The 18,652-nt window shown below is 38.0% G+C and overlaps 1 protein-coding gene across 1 annotated transcript in view; it reads left to right on the top strand.

Moving 5' to 3' along the window:
• Nucleotides 1-18,652, top strand: part of GAD2 (glutamate decarboxylase 2) — an 83,540-nt gene continuing 64,888 nt past the window's right edge. Inside the window, exons 1-7 of the mRNA XM_052000633.1 lie at nucleotides 1-473; nucleotides 1,434-1,493; nucleotides 1,732-1,887; nucleotides 3,134-3,367; nucleotides 8,154-8,244; nucleotides 8,823-8,935; nucleotides 17,497-17,612. Of these exons, the coding sequence (XP_051856593.1) occupies nucleotides 398-473; nucleotides 1,434-1,493; nucleotides 1,732-1,887; nucleotides 3,134-3,367; nucleotides 8,154-8,244; nucleotides 8,823-8,935; nucleotides 17,497-17,612 (846 nt within the window). The 5' untranslated portion in view covers nucleotides 1-397. The remainder of the gene's footprint in view (nucleotides 474-1,433; nucleotides 1,494-1,731; nucleotides 1,888-3,133; nucleotides 3,368-8,153; nucleotides 8,245-8,822; nucleotides 8,936-17,496; nucleotides 17,613-18,652) is intronic.

An 18,652-nucleotide genomic window follows, 5' to 3' on the forward strand; every position in this document is an offset into this window, starting at 1 on the left:
CCCCCCCAACTCTCTTCCTCCAGCCACTCTCCTTCAATCAATCAGAACATCCCCATACCATTCTCCTGGGTTCCTTTTGCTTGGCTGAAAAGAGACATCTCTTCCTCACCCTTCCCCCGCGTCCCCCTCCCTCATTCTCCAGCCCCTCCCCCGCGTGGGTTCCAAGCTGAGCGCAGCTGCTGCTATAGGCGCTGCTGTTCACCTAGTACACACATACAGACTTGCTGAGTGACACACTCACCCACCCACACGGCCACTCCGGGACTCCCCAGGGTGCTCTCTCCCTCCTTCACACACTCACGCGCTCAGACTCACGCACAAGCACGCAGACACTGAGCAGATAGCTTCTAGTCTGCAGTTGGCACTCTCATTTCCCTGTACCAGCCTGGCAGCGCGGATGGCATCTACGGGCTCTGGCTTCTGGTCCTTTGGGTCCGAAGATGGCTCCGGAGACCCGGAGAACCCCAGCACAGGTAAGGACCCAGAAAACCAGGACATGACCTGTGGAGCTGGAGACTCCAGCAAAGGAAAGGGGTGGGGTGTTGAAGGGAGGGATAAGGGGAAAGAGGGTTGATATGAGGGTTTGTTTGATTGATTTTGGGTAGTTGGTGATGGGGATTTTTCACCTGCTGCCTGAAAAGTTCTCAGGGTGTATCCCTTACCTTATACCTAGTTGACTCAAATAAGATCGATCTTCTGATCTAAGCTCTCCTTTTACCTATATGTTCACCGATCTCCTGGGAAGGGGAGTCATACATCTCTGGGGTTCCTTTCATCCAAATGCGACAAAAGCCCCCAAGACCCGAGTGTCCCTTCGACCTTAGTATTAGTTTTTTTTTTAATGCTTTCCACGCTCACCTCTTGGGGAAAGAAAATATTTAGCAACGTTTACCTTGAACTTTGCCCATTTTATTTCAAGTTCCCCACCCTGATCCTAATTCTGTTGACCCTGAGTAAAACACATCCTTTCTGTGCGATTAACTCTATTCTATTCTAAAATGGGATCAATTGTTACTTATTTCCAAGTGCTTACGGAATGTGCTTTGAAAATCTGAAATCACTATAGAAATATGATTTATTAGGAGATTTGACATAGGGAGGGGGGAGAGATTGGGTGAATGAGTGAAACGAGGAATAGAGATTCTTTGGAAGAAAGATGATTATCAAGGAGAATAGGGTTAAAATGGAAGAGGAAGTAGGTAATTCTTTGCCTCATAATTTGGGCCGAGAAATGGATCTTCAAGATAAAGTTGGGAAAGGTCTCATTGACTCCATCTTAGGTAGAGGTCTGTTAAATGTGAATGGCTCTGAGGCTAGAATTCTTTTTAAAGGATTAGTCACTTTTCAGTAGCCCAGTCCCACTTTCTTTATTTTGATCAACCAAAATTTCCAAACTTCTATTTTTCTTTCCTACCCCTACGTTCCTCTTCCAGCTAGAGCCTGGTGCCAGGTTGCCCAGAAGTTCACTGGAGGCATTGGAAACAAACTCTGTGGTAAGTGTGAAGCCCGGGGACTCTGACAGAATCCCGTGACAGGGAAAGGGGGCTAGATGGAAGGGAGGATTGTCAACTAAGCAATCGGTATTCGTTTTTGTTTTCATTTTAAACCTAAAACTGGCCAGATCTTTAAAACCCTTTGCCAGATGATAACCAAAGGACTGGGGTTGCGCTGCGTGGTCCCTCTGGGCCCCAGGCCTAACCCTGAAACTCCATCTTCTGTATGCCTTTTTAGCTTTGCTGTATGGAGACGCTGAAAAGCCAATGGAAACTTCCGGCAGTGAGAAGGAGACTCAGGGATCAGCCGATAAAAAGACTGTCTGTACTTGCAATCAAAAGCCCTGTAGCTGCCCCAAAACGGATCTCAATTACGCGTGTTTACACTCAACAGGTAAAGGCAAGGTTTCCCCAGTCGAAGCTGAGCGCTTTATAGTCGCAGTCTCCAAAAGCGCACAAGAGGCGCCCCCTCCCATCAGTTCACCCACACTTCCTGTCCCTCCTCAAACTCAAAGAATGGGCCCTGAGCCCCTTGGGGCGCAATGGGTGAGGCGATCAAGAAGAGTGGCAAGGCAGGACCAGGGGGAGGTGATCCAACAGAGCAAATCTCCTCCACATGAATTAAATCCCGAGCTACCTCTGCCACTGATTCGCACCTTTTGCATCGGCTCTGTCTCTCCATCCCCCGCCCCCCCCCCAGCACTGAGCAGTTCTCACGTCGCCACCCGTCTCTGACTTATCCATCCCCCTCATCCCCCCCTTCCCCCGCCCTCCCTTCCAAATCAATAGAGAACGCAGGCAAAGGCAAATTGCTCTAGATCCCGATGGAAGGTCAAGGTCGATGCTGCCTTGCGCATCGCATCGTTGAGTTCTGGATCTGGCTTTGGGATACCTTCAGAATCAAAAAGATTCAATGGTCTCCCCTTCCCCCAGCAAACTTAACGTCCAGACGTCATAAGAGAATAGTCGGTGTTTTTAACCCGGAAAACTTCGGTCAATGTCTGTGTTAGTGTATTACATCGCCCTCCGAGCTTCTTTTAGGTCCTTGGACCGAGAGAACAATTTTCCTCGGAAGAACAATGGTATTTCAGTGACGACAACAGAGACAAAGCGCGTCCACACACACACACACACACACACACACACACACACACACACACACAATCTGGTTGGTCTCTGGAATTAACGGACTTTCCAAACACCCAAGTATTTCTCCATTGTATATTCAAATTGTGCAAATCTTACTTTTGTGTCACAACTCCCCATACATAGAGGAGAATCCTTTAACGTAAAAATGTAGCAATAAAATAAAATGAGCCTGTGCCCAACGCCACCCTGGGCAAAGGCTTCACAAATAAATCATCACAATAATCTAAAATAATGAATTCTAGAACATGTTTATTGAATTTATTATAAGCTTCTTCCTGAAAATGGAAATGAAAAATGTTTAGCATTTCCAAGTATTCTTGCAAATGTATAAATACAGGAATTCAGAGGGAAATCTGCTTTTTATTCAAACATTAGATTGATTTTGGATTGCAGAAGAAATGAATCCATAATGTTTTCTTAGCGGGAGTATGTACATGATATATATCTGCGTATGACATTTTAAACTTGTCGGCATGGGTTTGTCCCCCCAGATCTGTTGCCAGCATGTAACGGAGAAGTGGCCACTTTGTCTTTTCTCCAAGATGTAATGGACATTTTGCTTCAGTATGTGGTGAAGAGTTTTGATAGATCAACTAAGGTGATTGATTTCCATTACCCAAACGAGCTTCTTCAAGAACATAATTGGGAATTGGCAGATCAGCCGCAGACCCTGGAGGAAATTTTGTCCAACTGCAGAACAACTCTAAAATATGCAATCAAAACAGGTATTGTCGGGGCTGAAAAATATAAATGTTTATTGTTTTTTCTGTATTTTCTTGCAAAATCATAAGAATTAATTCCTCTAAAGAAGATTATACCGGTTTTTCTATTATCGATATTTCTGTAAAATTACAGCATCACTGACACTTTTTACTGATAATGATTTTTAAAAAGAGTCTGTTTTAGAAGGCTAAGTTGCTGTGGGGGGATTTTCCTTACTTGGGATAATTTCCCCTCATTACAATGTTTTCATGGAACTTTATCTCTAATAACATATACATTAGAAATTGTGTTTTCTCAAGTTCTACACAATGCTTTATTATTCTTGATCCAAGCAAACTGCTACATTTTATACTGGGCACATTTTGCTATACGAATTAACTGTTCCTCCCAATGGAATCATCTTTTGGAAGATACCAACATAATGAATTTGAATGGAAAAAGAAATAGGAAAAAAACATAAATAAAAGATGAAAAAGCATCTTTGAAATGTAAGTCCCAAATACTAATTTTTCCCCACTAGCTATTTCCTTAATAAGAATGGTCCTCCACATTGTCACTAGCCTGCTTGCTCATTATATTGGTGAAATTATGTTTTGTTTTGTTTTGGCATTTAATCAAGTGAATGTAGATGTAAATTTTAATTCCAGATTCCCTGTATTGTCTAAACTATCATTTTAAAATTCCCACAAAAAAGCTTAGCAATTCAATGATGTTGAATGAAAGAGAATATTCTTGAATGTTATTGGGTAAATGAAGCAAAAATGGGAAATCTGATTTCCTATTTTATAGAAAAATATTTTTTCTTCACACAGTGGAATAAACTTTTATTTCTGCCCTCCCTCAAATGATTTACATACATTTTATAGCCAGAAATATTAGATTTATGCAGATGCTTCCAAGATTTTTATTTTTATTTCCATGAAGTCAGATGTTTATTTCTATCCAGGTCATAATTATCCTCCGATCTCAAACATTCAACTGTTAATCACATAGACCTCTTGAGTCTCATTTTTTAAAAAATCATAATAAAAAATAAGCAATACTTAATTGCCAAAAGCATTATGCTATATATTTTTAAAAGAAACAAAAAGGAGATAAACATAATTTTTTCATTTAAATAGATATGCAATTTCAAAACTATTTTTACCAGAAAATGAAAATGTATAAAAACCTTTGCTTTTTTGATTTTTAATTTGGCATTGACAGTTTTACCGGTCACCACCTCCACTATCATCATCCATAACATTTACTAAGTCTCTACTATGTGAACTAGTCAAAGACCTGATGGAATGCCGTTTGTTTTGGGGGATTGAGGGAGTGGTGGGTGGGGAATGAGAGGGAAGGATAGGAATGGTTAATGTGGGCTGCTAAAAGCTTGTAACTTAAAAAAAGCATTTTCAATATTTACATATCTTTGGCTTTAGGATTGTAAAGGTTTTTACACAAAGGGAAAGTAAACTTAGTAGATTAAATCAAATCAAATTAATTGTCTGAGGCAAAACTGAGTTGTCCCCTTTCTGTTCTATATAAAATATTATTATATTGTAGGATAGATCTAGAACTGGAACCATCATTAACTAATCCTCACGGTTGCCAAGATGGGGCCAGGAGACTAAACAAGACAGCATAATTTGGTACACTTTTGAACATGGCATGAACATATAAATACAGCTCTTTTTTCATTTCCTGTTAGCACATTGTCCTTAAAAAAAAATTTAAGTGGTGCTTGGTAAATGCTTCTAAAATGGTAAATCACTGCTTAATATTTTTATTGCTACAGAATCAAAAACAATTTATGAGAAATATTTACATTTCAATTTTGTAAATATCTACTGATTTTTATCCAATCTAAAGAGTCAAGAAGAATGGAAATTGCAAGTCAATTAAATTAATAGTTTCTGGACATCAATGTTTCACTTAATGTCACAGATAAATCGGCCAATTCAATACTTATCTTTCCCCATAATGCTTGAGAAACTAATTGCTAGCGAAGAACAACTTTAATGCCTTTTATTTAAAACTTCAAATGAAAAATTTGATTGATCAGATTAATTCTAGCCCAATCAATGTTCAGAAAAGATCTCAATAAGATTTATAGAAACATTGTATCTTCTGACTTTATTAAAATAGGTAGCTTATTAGAGTCAAATTACTTCTTAATTGATAAATTTTCTGTACTGTTACTTGTCTTGTTTATTATGACTTTTCATTCGTTGTCAAAGTGTTTATCATGCTATTACCCCTACTGAGGTTCCTCCTGCTCCTTTGTGAATTACTTTGAAATTTACATGTTAGCATTCCTTTATCCTGATAATTACTTGTTGTGTAATGCACTTCAGACTGAAAGGGAGGCAGGAACAGCTTTAAAAAATGAATTTCGTGTTGAAATTTCTTCTACTTTACACAACAGAAAGGAAGGTTTTTAAATTATCACAGTGGGGATTGTGGGATTCAAAGATTCTTCATTCCTTTGGCACTTTAAAAAAATACATCCTGGATTTTGTTAATCCAGCAAATTCAGGGAAGTTGGAATCAATGAAGGTGATAAGCAGTAGGTTCATTTACACAAAGAATTGTTTTACAGAGGGTTTTTGCATCCTACCTACATGTTTAGTTTTACAGGTTAGATGCATTCATTTCTTATCTTTCAGGTTAGCAGAGATAAGAAAGTATCAGGGATCATTTGCTAAGCTATAGAGAGAGGGACGCTGCTGGTCACATTCCTATTCTACACTCTACTATATATTCCCCACTAGCTGCTAAATGCATGTATTAACATTAACTTCCCAGGGAGTTGCTCATCTGTCCTATTCAGCAGGAGACCATGGTATGCCAGCAGTGGCAACAGCTGGTTCGAAGGGGTTGTGGAAACATCTGGGCAAGTTCAGAGAAAGGTCCCAACAATAGCCCTATGTGGAAGGGGAAATGGAGGAGAGTGGAATCCTTTGCTAGGATCTATAAGCTGTCCTCTGAGCCTATAAAGAATCATTAAAAGAGTGAAAATGTAATTCATTGGAATCTTTTCTTGACCTGCCAAGAGAACCTTTGGTATCTCCAAAGCTACAGGATCAGTTAACAAGGTCTGAGAGACTTATCAAGAAGAGAGAAAAGCACATAAAGATGGAAGAGCAAGGATATTTTTATTGCCAAATTATATAAGTAACAAGCCAATCTTTCCAGCCTACTTAAGGAAACCATCAGGATGGTCTGTCTTGCCATTATGAAATGTCTCAAGGTCCCAATTAGTTTCAAATATGGCAAAGTTTCAATAAAGTTAAATAGGTTCCCAAAAACAGAGGTAATTCTGTAGACATATAGGTAGAGTGATGCAAAGGACTTTTAAGCTTAAGAACCTTAAAGAAAGCCATGTGGAAGGCAAATGACATGGCACTAGAAGAAAAGAAACAAGCTATGTGTTCAGCAAAGATTCCTGAAATGGAATGCAGGGTCAATGAGGCAGAGAAGAATAGGAGGGCTGTTCCAGCAGTAACCAGGAACAGGAAAGGAGGTTCTCTCACCTAATATGAAAGGGTAAAGCTGAGAAGGTTGGCATTGGAGGGCCTGGAAGGCAGTAATATGAGACAAAGGCTCTGAACAAGGCCACATAGAGTTAATATAATACCAAGATGTAACTGGAAGAAACACAAATTCTGAGACCCTTTAATTGTCAAAAGCTCATTCAGAGTATTATGTCTTCCTTTAATGGATAATTTTGTAGCAATGTGCCTAGGTCTGATAAGAGACCTCCATATTCCAGGAGATAAGTAGCATGCTGATTTTTGCCCCTGGTTCCCCATAACCATTCTTTATCTTGCCTTTGCCATATGGTGATTGTGAGATATCACTGTTCCTAGTTTAAGCCAGCTGTTCAGAAAGAAGGAAATGCAATCTTTTTATTAAATGTGTTCCTTCAGTTGTTCATCTTTCAAAATCTTGGCTCTAAAAAAAAGAATCCGAGCCTGAGACAAGCATCTATGAGGCATAGTCTATAAATGAATTTTAACATGGTATTGGAAATCCCATTTTAAAAAATAATATCCTTGGGGGTATTTGAAGTCAAACCCCTGAGATGGTTTTTAGAAAACTCCAGAAGTCAGTTAGATCAGCCTTGCAAATGGACTAATCAGCCCATCAAGTATATTCCCAAGCATTATTCTGACATGACAATGATGTTAAATTTAATCAGGTTTATTTAAAATCACAATTATGAGAGAGCTCTTTTATTTACAATCATCTATTTTGACAGGAAAGAAATGACAAATATTAGACCCATTATCCCATTTTTAGACAATCATCAGCCTTTGAATCCTGGACAAAGCAGTCTGCAAAATTTCCTATTTTCCCGTTTTTGTCTGGTCCTTTATCATCATTACCCATTCATCATTGATGTTATTATCAGTATTCGGCATGTCTCTCAATGTCTGCCTCTTGAAAACATCACAAATTTTCCCTGCCCTCCAAAAGATTTTAATAGCATCATAAGCCATTTAAATGAAAGGCTGTCTGTTTTAGATTGACTCCATATATTAGATTTTTCAGCTATATTGGATGAATAGCAATGAAATACAATAGTATTCAGATACCCAACCATGTTTTGAGATTGTGAAATGAATATTTGAAAGTAAAGAAAACCAACTCTGAAAGCAAATACTCTAATAGAACATAGGAAATATTTTCCTTTTGCCCAAAAGACTGGCCAATCTTCTTTAAACAGATAAATTTCATGCTCCAGAATTATTTATTTCCACTGGATGAGACCATAATCAAAGTATTCTGATTTATACATAGGTCATCCTAGATATTTCAATCAACTTTCTACTGGATTGGATATGGTTGGATTAGCAGCAGACTGGCTAACTTCAACAGCAAATACTAATATGTAAGTAGCTAAATTTGCCCTTGTTTAATTCAGGTTAATTTTTGGTGGGATGTTATAGCCCTTGCTCCAACTCCTTTGGAAAATTTTTTCAATATTTTAAAAGAAAAAATTCAGTAGCATTTACAATATTGGTATGAGATACAGGAGTGGTTCATGGCTTTATGTACAATTATAGAAAACAATCCAGTAATATAAATCATAAAAATCTAAAGACAGCTGTGCTAAAATACAAAAGGAAAAATATTTTTGTAGTTTGCATATATAAATATGTATAATATCAAAAAGAACGGAACAGATGCTATCTTTTCAATCATGTTACTTTACAAAATTCCTTTTTTATCTTCTCTATGATCAATCACAATTATGCATTTTGTCATTAATTTTTACTCTTAATTTCAGGGATCAAGCAAAAATAATGAAACCTATTGATAGGTATAATCCTTTGTATTGACTGTGTTATAACTTTAATGTGATATGAATGTGACATTTATGGCAGAGAACAATTCTATTAGATACTGTAACTGCTAAATTACTGTTTTGGATTACATAAATAAAATGTGAACATTACTGCACTTCAGGTTCACCTATGAAATTGCTCCAGTGTTTGTACTTTTGGAATATGTCACATTAAGGAAAATGAGAGAAATTGTCGGCTGGCCGGGGGGCAGTGGTGATGGGATCTTTTCACCTGGTACGTGTTATTTGATACTTTCTTTTTGTTAATTACTTTATGGTTTGCTATGATAAACTCTAGAAAAGCTAAGATAATGAAATCTTGCTAAAGAGAGGCATCCCACTAATGATATCTGGTGGATCTCTAGTTCTGCTATTGGATAAATGCTCAAGAAATACATAGATGTGCTTAGATTTAATTTGTCCACCACTGTTGATTGCTCCTTCAACTTAACTATTCTATTCTGGGAATAGCAATAGATGCACATGAAAAGCCTGATTAGAAGTGACATTTGCCCTGAAGTTCTACTGTGATCCTACTTTTTTATAGGTCATATGAAACCAAGAAATAGAATGTTCTTAATAAAGGAGAGGTTCTTCATTGCTTTCAAATCTTAAAATGAAAAATCCCATGAAAAGGAAAATATAGGATAAATAAATAACACTGTATGTTTTATATGATAAAATATTCCATTAGAGAGATGAAGGGAAGAAGAATGGGAAAAGACAGACAGAGACAGAGAGAAACAGGGACACAGAGAGACAGAAAGAGACAGAGATAGAGAGAAGGTGAGGTGGGAAGGAGGGAGGGAGAGACAGAGAGAAAGACACAAACACAGAGAGAAAGACAGTGAAAGACACATAGAGGCAGAGAGAGATCTGAAGCATATATATTCCTTAAAAATCTTAGACAAAGACACTTACCCTCTAGATTGTTCCTAGTTAAAGTTAGTAAGGGAAAATGATGCATCAGTAGATAATCTGAAAGCAACAAGGGATGTTGATCTCTTCTAAGAGATTCTGGTTCTTCTTTCACTATTGAGTCTTTCCATCCTTTTTTTTTAAATTATCATCCATTGTACTTTGAAACTTCATTATTCAAAATTATTATCACTGAAGTCCTCTCCCAGACAATATAGCAATCCTAAAATGAGAGAGTGCCCTTGGTTATTAGGATTGTCTATGGACTCGGTTTATTAGAAGAAATGAAATGTATTTTTCAAAATAAAAGCAGATCAAAATAGGAAGAGGGATTCAGTGACCCAGGGAAAAGAAAGATGGTGTCCTGATTATCACCTAATCAGTAGCAGGCTGATCAGCAGAGATGCTCAAGGCTCAGAGCTCACTGTCTGTGCTCATTGAAATGTAGCTTGCTGAAGAAGCCATAGTCTAGCCTGTCATTTGGTCAGAAACAAACAATAGAACCTGTCAAAGGACAAACATTGACCTTCTTCCATAGGACTACAAAGATTAAAATCCACTAAAACAAGAAATGGAAGGAGAGTGAAAAGAAGGAATGAAAATGTACTTGTATAACAAAGTTCAAGACTGAAATTACCAGAATGACATAAAATTTCAGATCTACCTTTTTAAAAACTAAGATTTAAATAGATAATAAAAAATAAGATTTTAAAAAATAAAATTATTCAGTTAACCAAAGTGAGAGAGATTTGAAATCTCTAGCTACATGTAAGGGATAGTGGGACTTAAAAGAAAATGATTAAATTAATAAATACCAAATAGACCTGAATTTTCCAAGAAAGTTAGTATATATACTCCAGGAGAAGAATTCTTATTATTTGGGGGCTTAATATCTCTCAGGGCCAACATCTGCTAAAGTTTTGTATAAAGACTTGGAAATCAGTTCTAAACACTACTTTCCTCTGACTCCTTTTATAAATTTGGCAGGTAAGTACAAACACTCCCTCCCTCCCACCCATTCCCCCAAAGAGTCAGGTATTTTTGTTAGATGACCTCTAGGACAATGTATTCTTTCTACCCTTTACCTAGTGGAAGGGGGGAGGTATGGGGAGAAAGAGGTAGACTTTACATGAGAAGTTGACCTTTGTAAAATCTTGGAAAGCATGCACCCTGAGGATGATGTGTCCTTTCTTTAAGAAAAAAAAAGCAGAATTTTAAGACAGATCACTCAAGTGACCAAAATCACATTTTCTGTTTTAGGATGGGAGCCTTGATGCTTCCATCTACTCCTCAAGACTGTAATGAAAAACTGGAAGGAAGAAGCTTCTCTGGGTCCATCATAAGGCTTTTACCCACTCCAGAAACTTATCAGGTCTTACTTCCTAGCTCAGAGGCCTACTTTATAAATTACAGCATTTATGTTGTGATTTGAAGTTTGAAGCATATGGATAGATATGGATAGCAGATCGATAGATAGATCGATAGACAGACAGATAGATAGATATTTAATTCAAGTTTAACAACAACCTTATGAGGTCAGTAATATTATTCCCATTTTATCAGTGAGGAAAATGAGGACAAAAGAGGTTGAGTCTTATCGGGAATCACAGGGGCAGAGTTTTGAACAAGCCAAGTATTCCTAACTCCAAGCACAGCACTCTGTCCACAATGGTACACATCTTTCTAAGACCATGTGGCTACACAGACATTCATTCTCCTCTCTTTTCCTCTCTCTCTCTCTCTCTCTCTCTCTCTCTCTCTCTCTCTCTTTTTGTCTCTCTCTCTCTTCTCTCTCTCTCTCTTTCTTTCCCTCTCTCACTCTCTCTTTCTGTCTCTCTCTCTCTCTCTCTTTATTTCTCTCTCTCTGTCTCTCTCTCTCTTTCTCTCTCTCTCTTCTCTCTCTCTCTTTCTTTCCCTCTCTCACTCTCTCTGTTCTGTCTCTGTCTCTATCTCTGTTTCTGTCCCTTCTCTCTCTCTCTTTCTTTCTCTCTCTCTCTCTTTCTCTCTCTCTCTCTTTCTTTCTCTCTCTCTCTCTTTCTCTCTTTCTGTCTCTTTCTCTCTCTCTCTTTCTGTCTCTCTTTCTCTCTCTTCTCTCTCGCTCTCTTTCTTTCCCGCTCCCACTCTCTCTGTTCTGTCTCTGTCTCTATCTCTGTCTCTGTCCCCCCCCTCTCCCCATACACAAACATATGGGTGTCTATATAGACATGTGTATATGTATATAAATAAAGGTATTAACAGGAGTTTGGGGCAATTAGGTATGGATCTCTAACAAGGCAAAGCAGGGAAATATATCAAGGTCAGTAAAATCTGGCAGAAAAGAACATTGAATTTGGACTCAGAGACCTTTTGTTCAAATTCTATCTCTCATTTACTACCTGTGGAATCATGGGTAAGTCTGCCTCAGTTTTTTCCTATATAAAATGAGGACCTATAAGATCCCTGTCTAACCCATGACCCAGAAACTAAGCAGGTTAGTAGCTCCCTTCCTCCACCAGTTTAATGAAACCAGTGCCCAAACCTATGTTATATAAATGTTTCTCTGAGCAGAAAAAAGGAACCTCAATTTATCCTGATCTGAAAACATAAATGAACATAAATAAATAGGATTTTTTCCTCCTTCTTGAAAGATGAATTGTCCACTAATAGAAAAACAGGCAATAGGCCTTGAGCATTCAAGGTGGAAAAGAAATGAGTTTAGTTTCTTAGAAGAGTTATTTATATTAGCAAAAAGAGTTTTTAGGTCTCTGCTAGCTTGGACCCATGAGGGCAGCAAGTAGGCAATCAAATCAGAAAAAGAAATTGCTTCCCTTTTTGCCTGGACTACTGTGAGTAGCCACAGAACCAGGCAGAAATCCTCTTGCTTCCTGAGGAAAGCACCAGAAATGCCAAAATTATTAGAGCCTTAAGGAATTTTAGACATCAGCTAGTATAATTCCATTTTACAGATAATAAAACTGAAATTTTGAGAGGTAGAGTAACTTACTCAAGATCAATACAGAAAGATGCACATTAAGTAGAAGAATAAGGGGTTGGAACCCAAGTTTATGTTCCTCAATTCCTCAGCCCATGAGAATGACAAATCTAATGAAATCATTGAAACTGAAAAAGGTAGGATATTCAAGAGAAAGAGATATTCAAGAAGAAAAACATAAGGAGGACACAATCAAAATATCACCCAGGATTTAATTTTTTAAAGGACCTAAATGAAAATTCTTCCTTTGTAGGGTGAGTAAAGGCAGTAGACATCTAGGACCAGGCTGGTAGGAAATCTGAGTTTTCTGCTTGTCTGGAGAATCCAAACTTGTGGACTTGTGGAAGGTAAATTAATTGAGGCAGGCCAGGTAATTAATTGAGGCAGAGATTGAAGTGACTTCACAAGAAATCTGCTTCAGTGTCCAGGGCAGGAGTGTCCTAATACCTAGGACTGGAAGAGACTTCTAAAACCATCTAGTCCAACCCCCCTTGGAAAATCCCCAAGGAGATTAAGTGGCATGAAAACTGACTAGTCCCACTTATGAGCTTCTATCTCTGATATGTGTACAGCATAGGACTTCTCATCATCTTCCCTTCTCCCCTGTCTTGAGAGGAATGTCCATGATTATTTACCAAGGTGGTGATCTTAAGAATCACCTACCCTCATCCACAAAGCTAGACTAAGTTTGGAAACCAATTTCAAATTCACTCCATATCCCTCATCATCAGTTTCCTCATCTGCAAAAAGAAAAGGTCTATTTTCTGACCTTTATTTATGACCTCTGAAGTCTCTTCCAGCTCTTGATCCTGTGATCCTGCCATGTCCCTATAAAGTGATGCTCCAAATAGTATACATTCACCTCTTTTTACAAAGATGAACCTATTATTATGGTTAGCAGGTTGAGTTCTTCAGCAGCAATGGTTATGGATGAGGTTTTCATCCTCAGTCACCTCATTCCTTTATTTCCAATGGTGTAAATTTTCCAAAAGGCTAGCTGGGATACAACAGGTAGCCTGAGACTGTATGACATAACAAAATTCATTGGTCTTTATGGGATTTGAACTCATAAGCAGAGTCTCACCTTCAGTGTATTCTAACTTATTGAAAATGGGGCACCATAGATATTGACTCATTTAAGAACAAAGAAAGGATAATGGGTTCTTTTGCTTTCCTCCTTGACTCATCATCCACTTGCCAATATTTGTTCCATTTTAAAATCCACTTGTTATGATAAGCATAAATGAAGTGGATAAGTAGAAATTCCCTGAACAGTCCCCATATCTAGAGAAGGTGAGGATTTTTAATATGCAAATAGGTCCCTAGACTTTTGGGAGTAGAAAAATTCTCCCTGTTTGGGAAGCCCCTATCCCTAGAGACAAATTGTTACTATTCTTTAAAATTAAAAAAAAAGATATTTTGCAATTTGAAATTCTGAATATTCCATTTTTGCATTCAACCTCATTCTAAGTATAAAATAGTTCCAGTGAGACCTTGGGGAAAGTGTGGCTAACTGAATAGCACAGGAACTATTATAGATCAATACCATCTTAGAGCTAGAAGAGATGCTAGACACAATTTAATATAATCCCCTGATTTTATAAATGATGAAGCTCAGGCCCTCAAGAATTTGTTGATTTCTCTGGTAACAGTATGCCTGAGGAAGAAGAAAGAACTCCAATCTAGATGTTAAGACAGCGAGGTCATGGGTCCAGTTCTGCACCAAACTCATTGTACAGCTTTGAATCATCCATTTCCCCTTTCTTATTTTTAGCCTCTTTATCTTTAAATAAAGTGAACAGACTAGGCAATTCCTAAGGCCTCTCTCATTTGCAAACTTCTATATTCTATCAGGGGTCCTCAAACTGTGACTTTAATTTCCTCAATTAAAATTACGATAATAATGAAGTTTCTTTTTTTAAAGGCCCACAAAACAAAGTATTTGTTTTTATTATAGTCCGGTCCTCCAACAGTCTGAGAGACAGTAAACTGGCTCCCTATTTAAAAAGTTTGAGGACCCCTGTAATCTAGATATAGAAGTAAGACCCAGATTTCCATGATTTCAGACCAATTAATAGCTGCTCCTGGCTGGGTGTGCTTCAACGTAGGAAAGGCACTGTGGTGTAGTAGAAAAGCCATTCTTTTTTAGAGTGGTTCAGCTCTGGGCCTAGGTTCAAAACTTAATAAATTATAATAAGGTTCTACCTCACTTAATCTTTCTGTACCACAGTCTCCTTTTTAAATGGGAATACTAATGCTGACATAACTGGGTTAAGACACTTCCTATCTATAAAACACTAAGGTGGGGAATGGGACTGGATTTGGGGTAGGAGTTTTCCTATCCATAAAAAAATCAGGTAGGAATTGGAACTGTTACAGGGTACTCCTTCTCCTAGCACAAGCTGCTACCTTTTCTTTAATATATTGTGACTTGATTAATTAAAAAGTTAAACTCCAAAGATAGAGTTTAGTCCAATCATGAAACTTCCTATATGCCATAAAGCTTCAGAAATTCTTTAAAGTATTGGGTCTTCCTTGTCTATCTATCTTTTCTTGGCCCTGGAGAAGATGACACAGTGAACAGAGTATTGGACCAGAAATATCTGTGTTCAAATATGGCCTCAGACCTTATTAGGCTTATGATCCTAACAAGCCATTTAACCTTGGTTTACTTCAGTTTCCTCAATTCAATAGGGATTTCCTCAATTAAAATTAGGATAATAATAGCACCTACCTTCCAGAGTGATTGAGAGGATCAAATATGATAATATTTGTAAAGCTTTTCACACCTGTAATAAATCCTGTAAATAAATAAAATGTTTCCTTTCTTCCTACTTTTCTTCCTTCCATACTTTTCTGCCAACCTTCCTCTTTTTGACTCCCATGATCTTCTGAAAGTCCCACACAGGACATACATGCTTCTTTGGGGCATGATTATATATATAACAAGTACCTTACAACTAATAAGACTCATGCTTAGAGCTAGAAGGGCCCAAAACTCTGAATTTATAGATAGGAAAGTGAAGTCTAAATGTGTTCATTGTGCTGTCTCAGGTCCCACAAGAGTGGCAGAAGTGAGATTTAAGTCTAGGTCCTCTGGGTTCAACCCAGGTCCAGACCCATTACTTTTTCCAGTGTAGCTTGTGACATCCCCTTGTCACTGTGCTGCTACAGAAATCATGTCTTTTCCCAAGTGTCACTCATGTGTTCATTTTTCCTCAATGTTGCTCAGGTCCCTGAGCTGCAAAAATGTCCCCATTGGGAAACTGAAAGCCTCATGAGAAATTGTAGTCCTAAGAACAAGTTTAGCACATAACACAAACACAAGAATGCCCCCTGCCAAGGACAGAGAATAAGAAAGTCTAGACAAATAATATTTAATGAGCTCTCACCTTGTACTACAAGCATGAAACACTATCAACACTCCCATCTGATCCAAGAAAGAGGAACTTGGGTATTTCTGAGGTCCCCATGTCATTGGATTTAAGAAGAGGAGGTCACTCTCCTCAATCTGGCTGATCATGAGTTCCTGTGTTTCAGAGAAAGTCATTTTAGGTCAACAAAATCCTTTGGTTTAGAGCACAGTGCTAATGAGGGTCATGGACCCTGACTATACTAGACAACTTTGCACAACCACAGAAAGGAGAAGCTTGTGAAGAACATGCCCTGCTGATGCGGGGTCAATAGTATCATCTTTGAATAGGCAGGACAGCACCACTTCAAACATATTTACCATTTTCTCTGACTTAGAATCTCACACCTCTTATGTCAACATTTGCATCCATCTGCATTCATTAAAAATATGGCCATTTCATAGACTCATTAATGATTGAACTAGAAGAATCTTAGAGATCATCTAGTCTAAAATCATTTTATATTAAAAGTGAGGAAATTTAGGTCCAGTGATTTTCTTAAGGTCATATCACTTAGGCAATAAAAAGCAACCAAACTAGGATTCTTAAGGACTGGTGAAGAAATGGTTCCTTCTTTTCATAAGCATGATGTACATTAGCTGTATTCACTGGGAAAAATGGGTTTAAATTTGATAGAGACACATATATTAAGAAACCTGGTCTGAGACAGTGCCCCTATTTTCAATTTGGTAAAGGCAAATGCAGAGTATTTTGCTCTTAGGCGTTTCCCTAATAGAGGTATAACTAGGGCAGGGTGACTAGCAACATATCCCAGGACAAAGAAATTTAGAGGACACTGACAGCACTTGCAGATTTTTAAGCTTCATAGAAAAGGCTGATCACCTAGTAAGAAAGAATGACTAGGAAACTACTAGTTGGTGCTTCATTTCCCTTAGTGGCTGTACCTAGGCAAGCTCCACTCTGGCCCTTGGACCTTGGCTACTCACTTTCTCTCTAGTAGAAAACTTAAGGGTGCATTCTACACTGCATGAGCTCCAGGCTTATTTTGCATTTCTTATCTTAGGCACAATATTGTTTTTTATGACTATGGTCCCTGCCAACTTTCATTTACTCATGCACACATGAAAGTCTCCTGACTTTCTTCAATGCAAAATCAGTATATTCAAAGCAGCTTCTTTGTAGACCGAGGCTAAGGAGGGAAAGATTTATTTCATGACTCAAATTTAGTCCAATCCACCTTTTCATCAGAATCCACTGGGACTATTAGGGTTTTTTCTTTCTTCTTTTTTTTTTCCACTCATGAACTTCATAAAGATGAAGAAGCTGGATCCATTGACAGTTGCACGTCAGTCCCTATTACTGCCTTAGATTTTCTTAGATTTAAGGTTTCACAGTAGAAAAATTGTGAATAAGAAAACCATCATGTCAGAAGAGGGTCTCTAGGTTAATAGAAAAAAAAAAAGGATGTAACTTGTTCATAAATGATGTTACCAATGAATAGAAAAAGTAACAGTGTATTACTGTGCACTCCAGGTGGTGCCATATCTAACATGTATGCTATGTTGATTGCACGTTTCAAGATGTTTCCCGAAGTCAAAGAGAAAGGAATGGCAGCTATTCCCAGACTGGTTGCCTTCACATCTGAGCATGTACGTGTTTCCGTTTTTATCAATGATACATTTTGCAAATGTCACTGTGAAGAAAAGATACTCAGAATTGTTATCTATCTCTATCTCCATTCCTATCACCCATGTGGGAGAGAGGTGGGGAGGGGAGGGATTTACTTACCGGGAGGGAGGGACTTGCTTTTCTGTTTCTGAAATGCAGGTTTTATGAATCACAAAGCTGTATTTTCCTTACATTTATGCTTCTGTTGCTCCTCCTCTTCCTCAATAAACTCAAGAAATATTGACTCTTTCAGACCACTAGCTGTGCCCACATATATCTAAGTATACAATCTATTCAGCTGGAATTATAATCAAATATTTACACAATGCCAGACAACTCACTCTTCTGTTGATTTGACAAGATGAGGTTCTAACATCAAATAGCAAGTCAGCACCTTTTTGTCTATGGCTAGGATCTGGACTCCCTGGCTCTTTCTAGTCCTCCTATTTAAGTCAAGTTCCAATGAAGTCAAAGAAACTCCAAACTCAGCATTGAATCTGGACCAGGGTTAGGTTTGCTCCTAACTGCTGGTTAGGCATGTTGATCTTTTGCCAAATTCCCAAATCCTAGCCAACCACCACACTAAAAGTCTATTAAATGGTCCCGTGGGAGCCTTAAAAGGGTAAATTCTCATCTAAAGTGCTTGTTTCAAGGTAGGAGAATGAGGGTGTAATCTGGACCTTGAGCAAAGTTTTCATTTGATGACATAGTTTCCTACTATGGCACTAGTGGTGTTGAGCTTTCTCATACATACCAGTGAATGAGCAAATAAGACCAAAACCACAAGTCAGTCGTTTTAAAAATCTTTCCAATTATCATGAACATATATGTACATATATATTTATATTTATATATGCATATATATACTTGAGATCTCTTCAGTAATTAGCATCAGATAAGATGCCAACCTATCTTGCCTCTCATTGTGACATTTCTTCACAAAGCCTATTATGAATTGTCAAAGGATCTCAAGGGGCTTTCTCCTTGGATGCTCAAGCACTCCACTGGTGACAGTGAAAAT

Source organism: Antechinus flavipes, chromosome 5 (genome assembly GCF_016432865.1).
Source record: "Antechinus flavipes isolate AdamAnt ecotype Samford, QLD, Australia chromosome 5, AdamAnt_v2, whole genome shotgun sequence".
Lineage (NCBI taxonomy): Eukaryota > Metazoa > Chordata > Mammalia > Dasyuromorphia > Dasyuridae > Antechinus > Antechinus flavipes.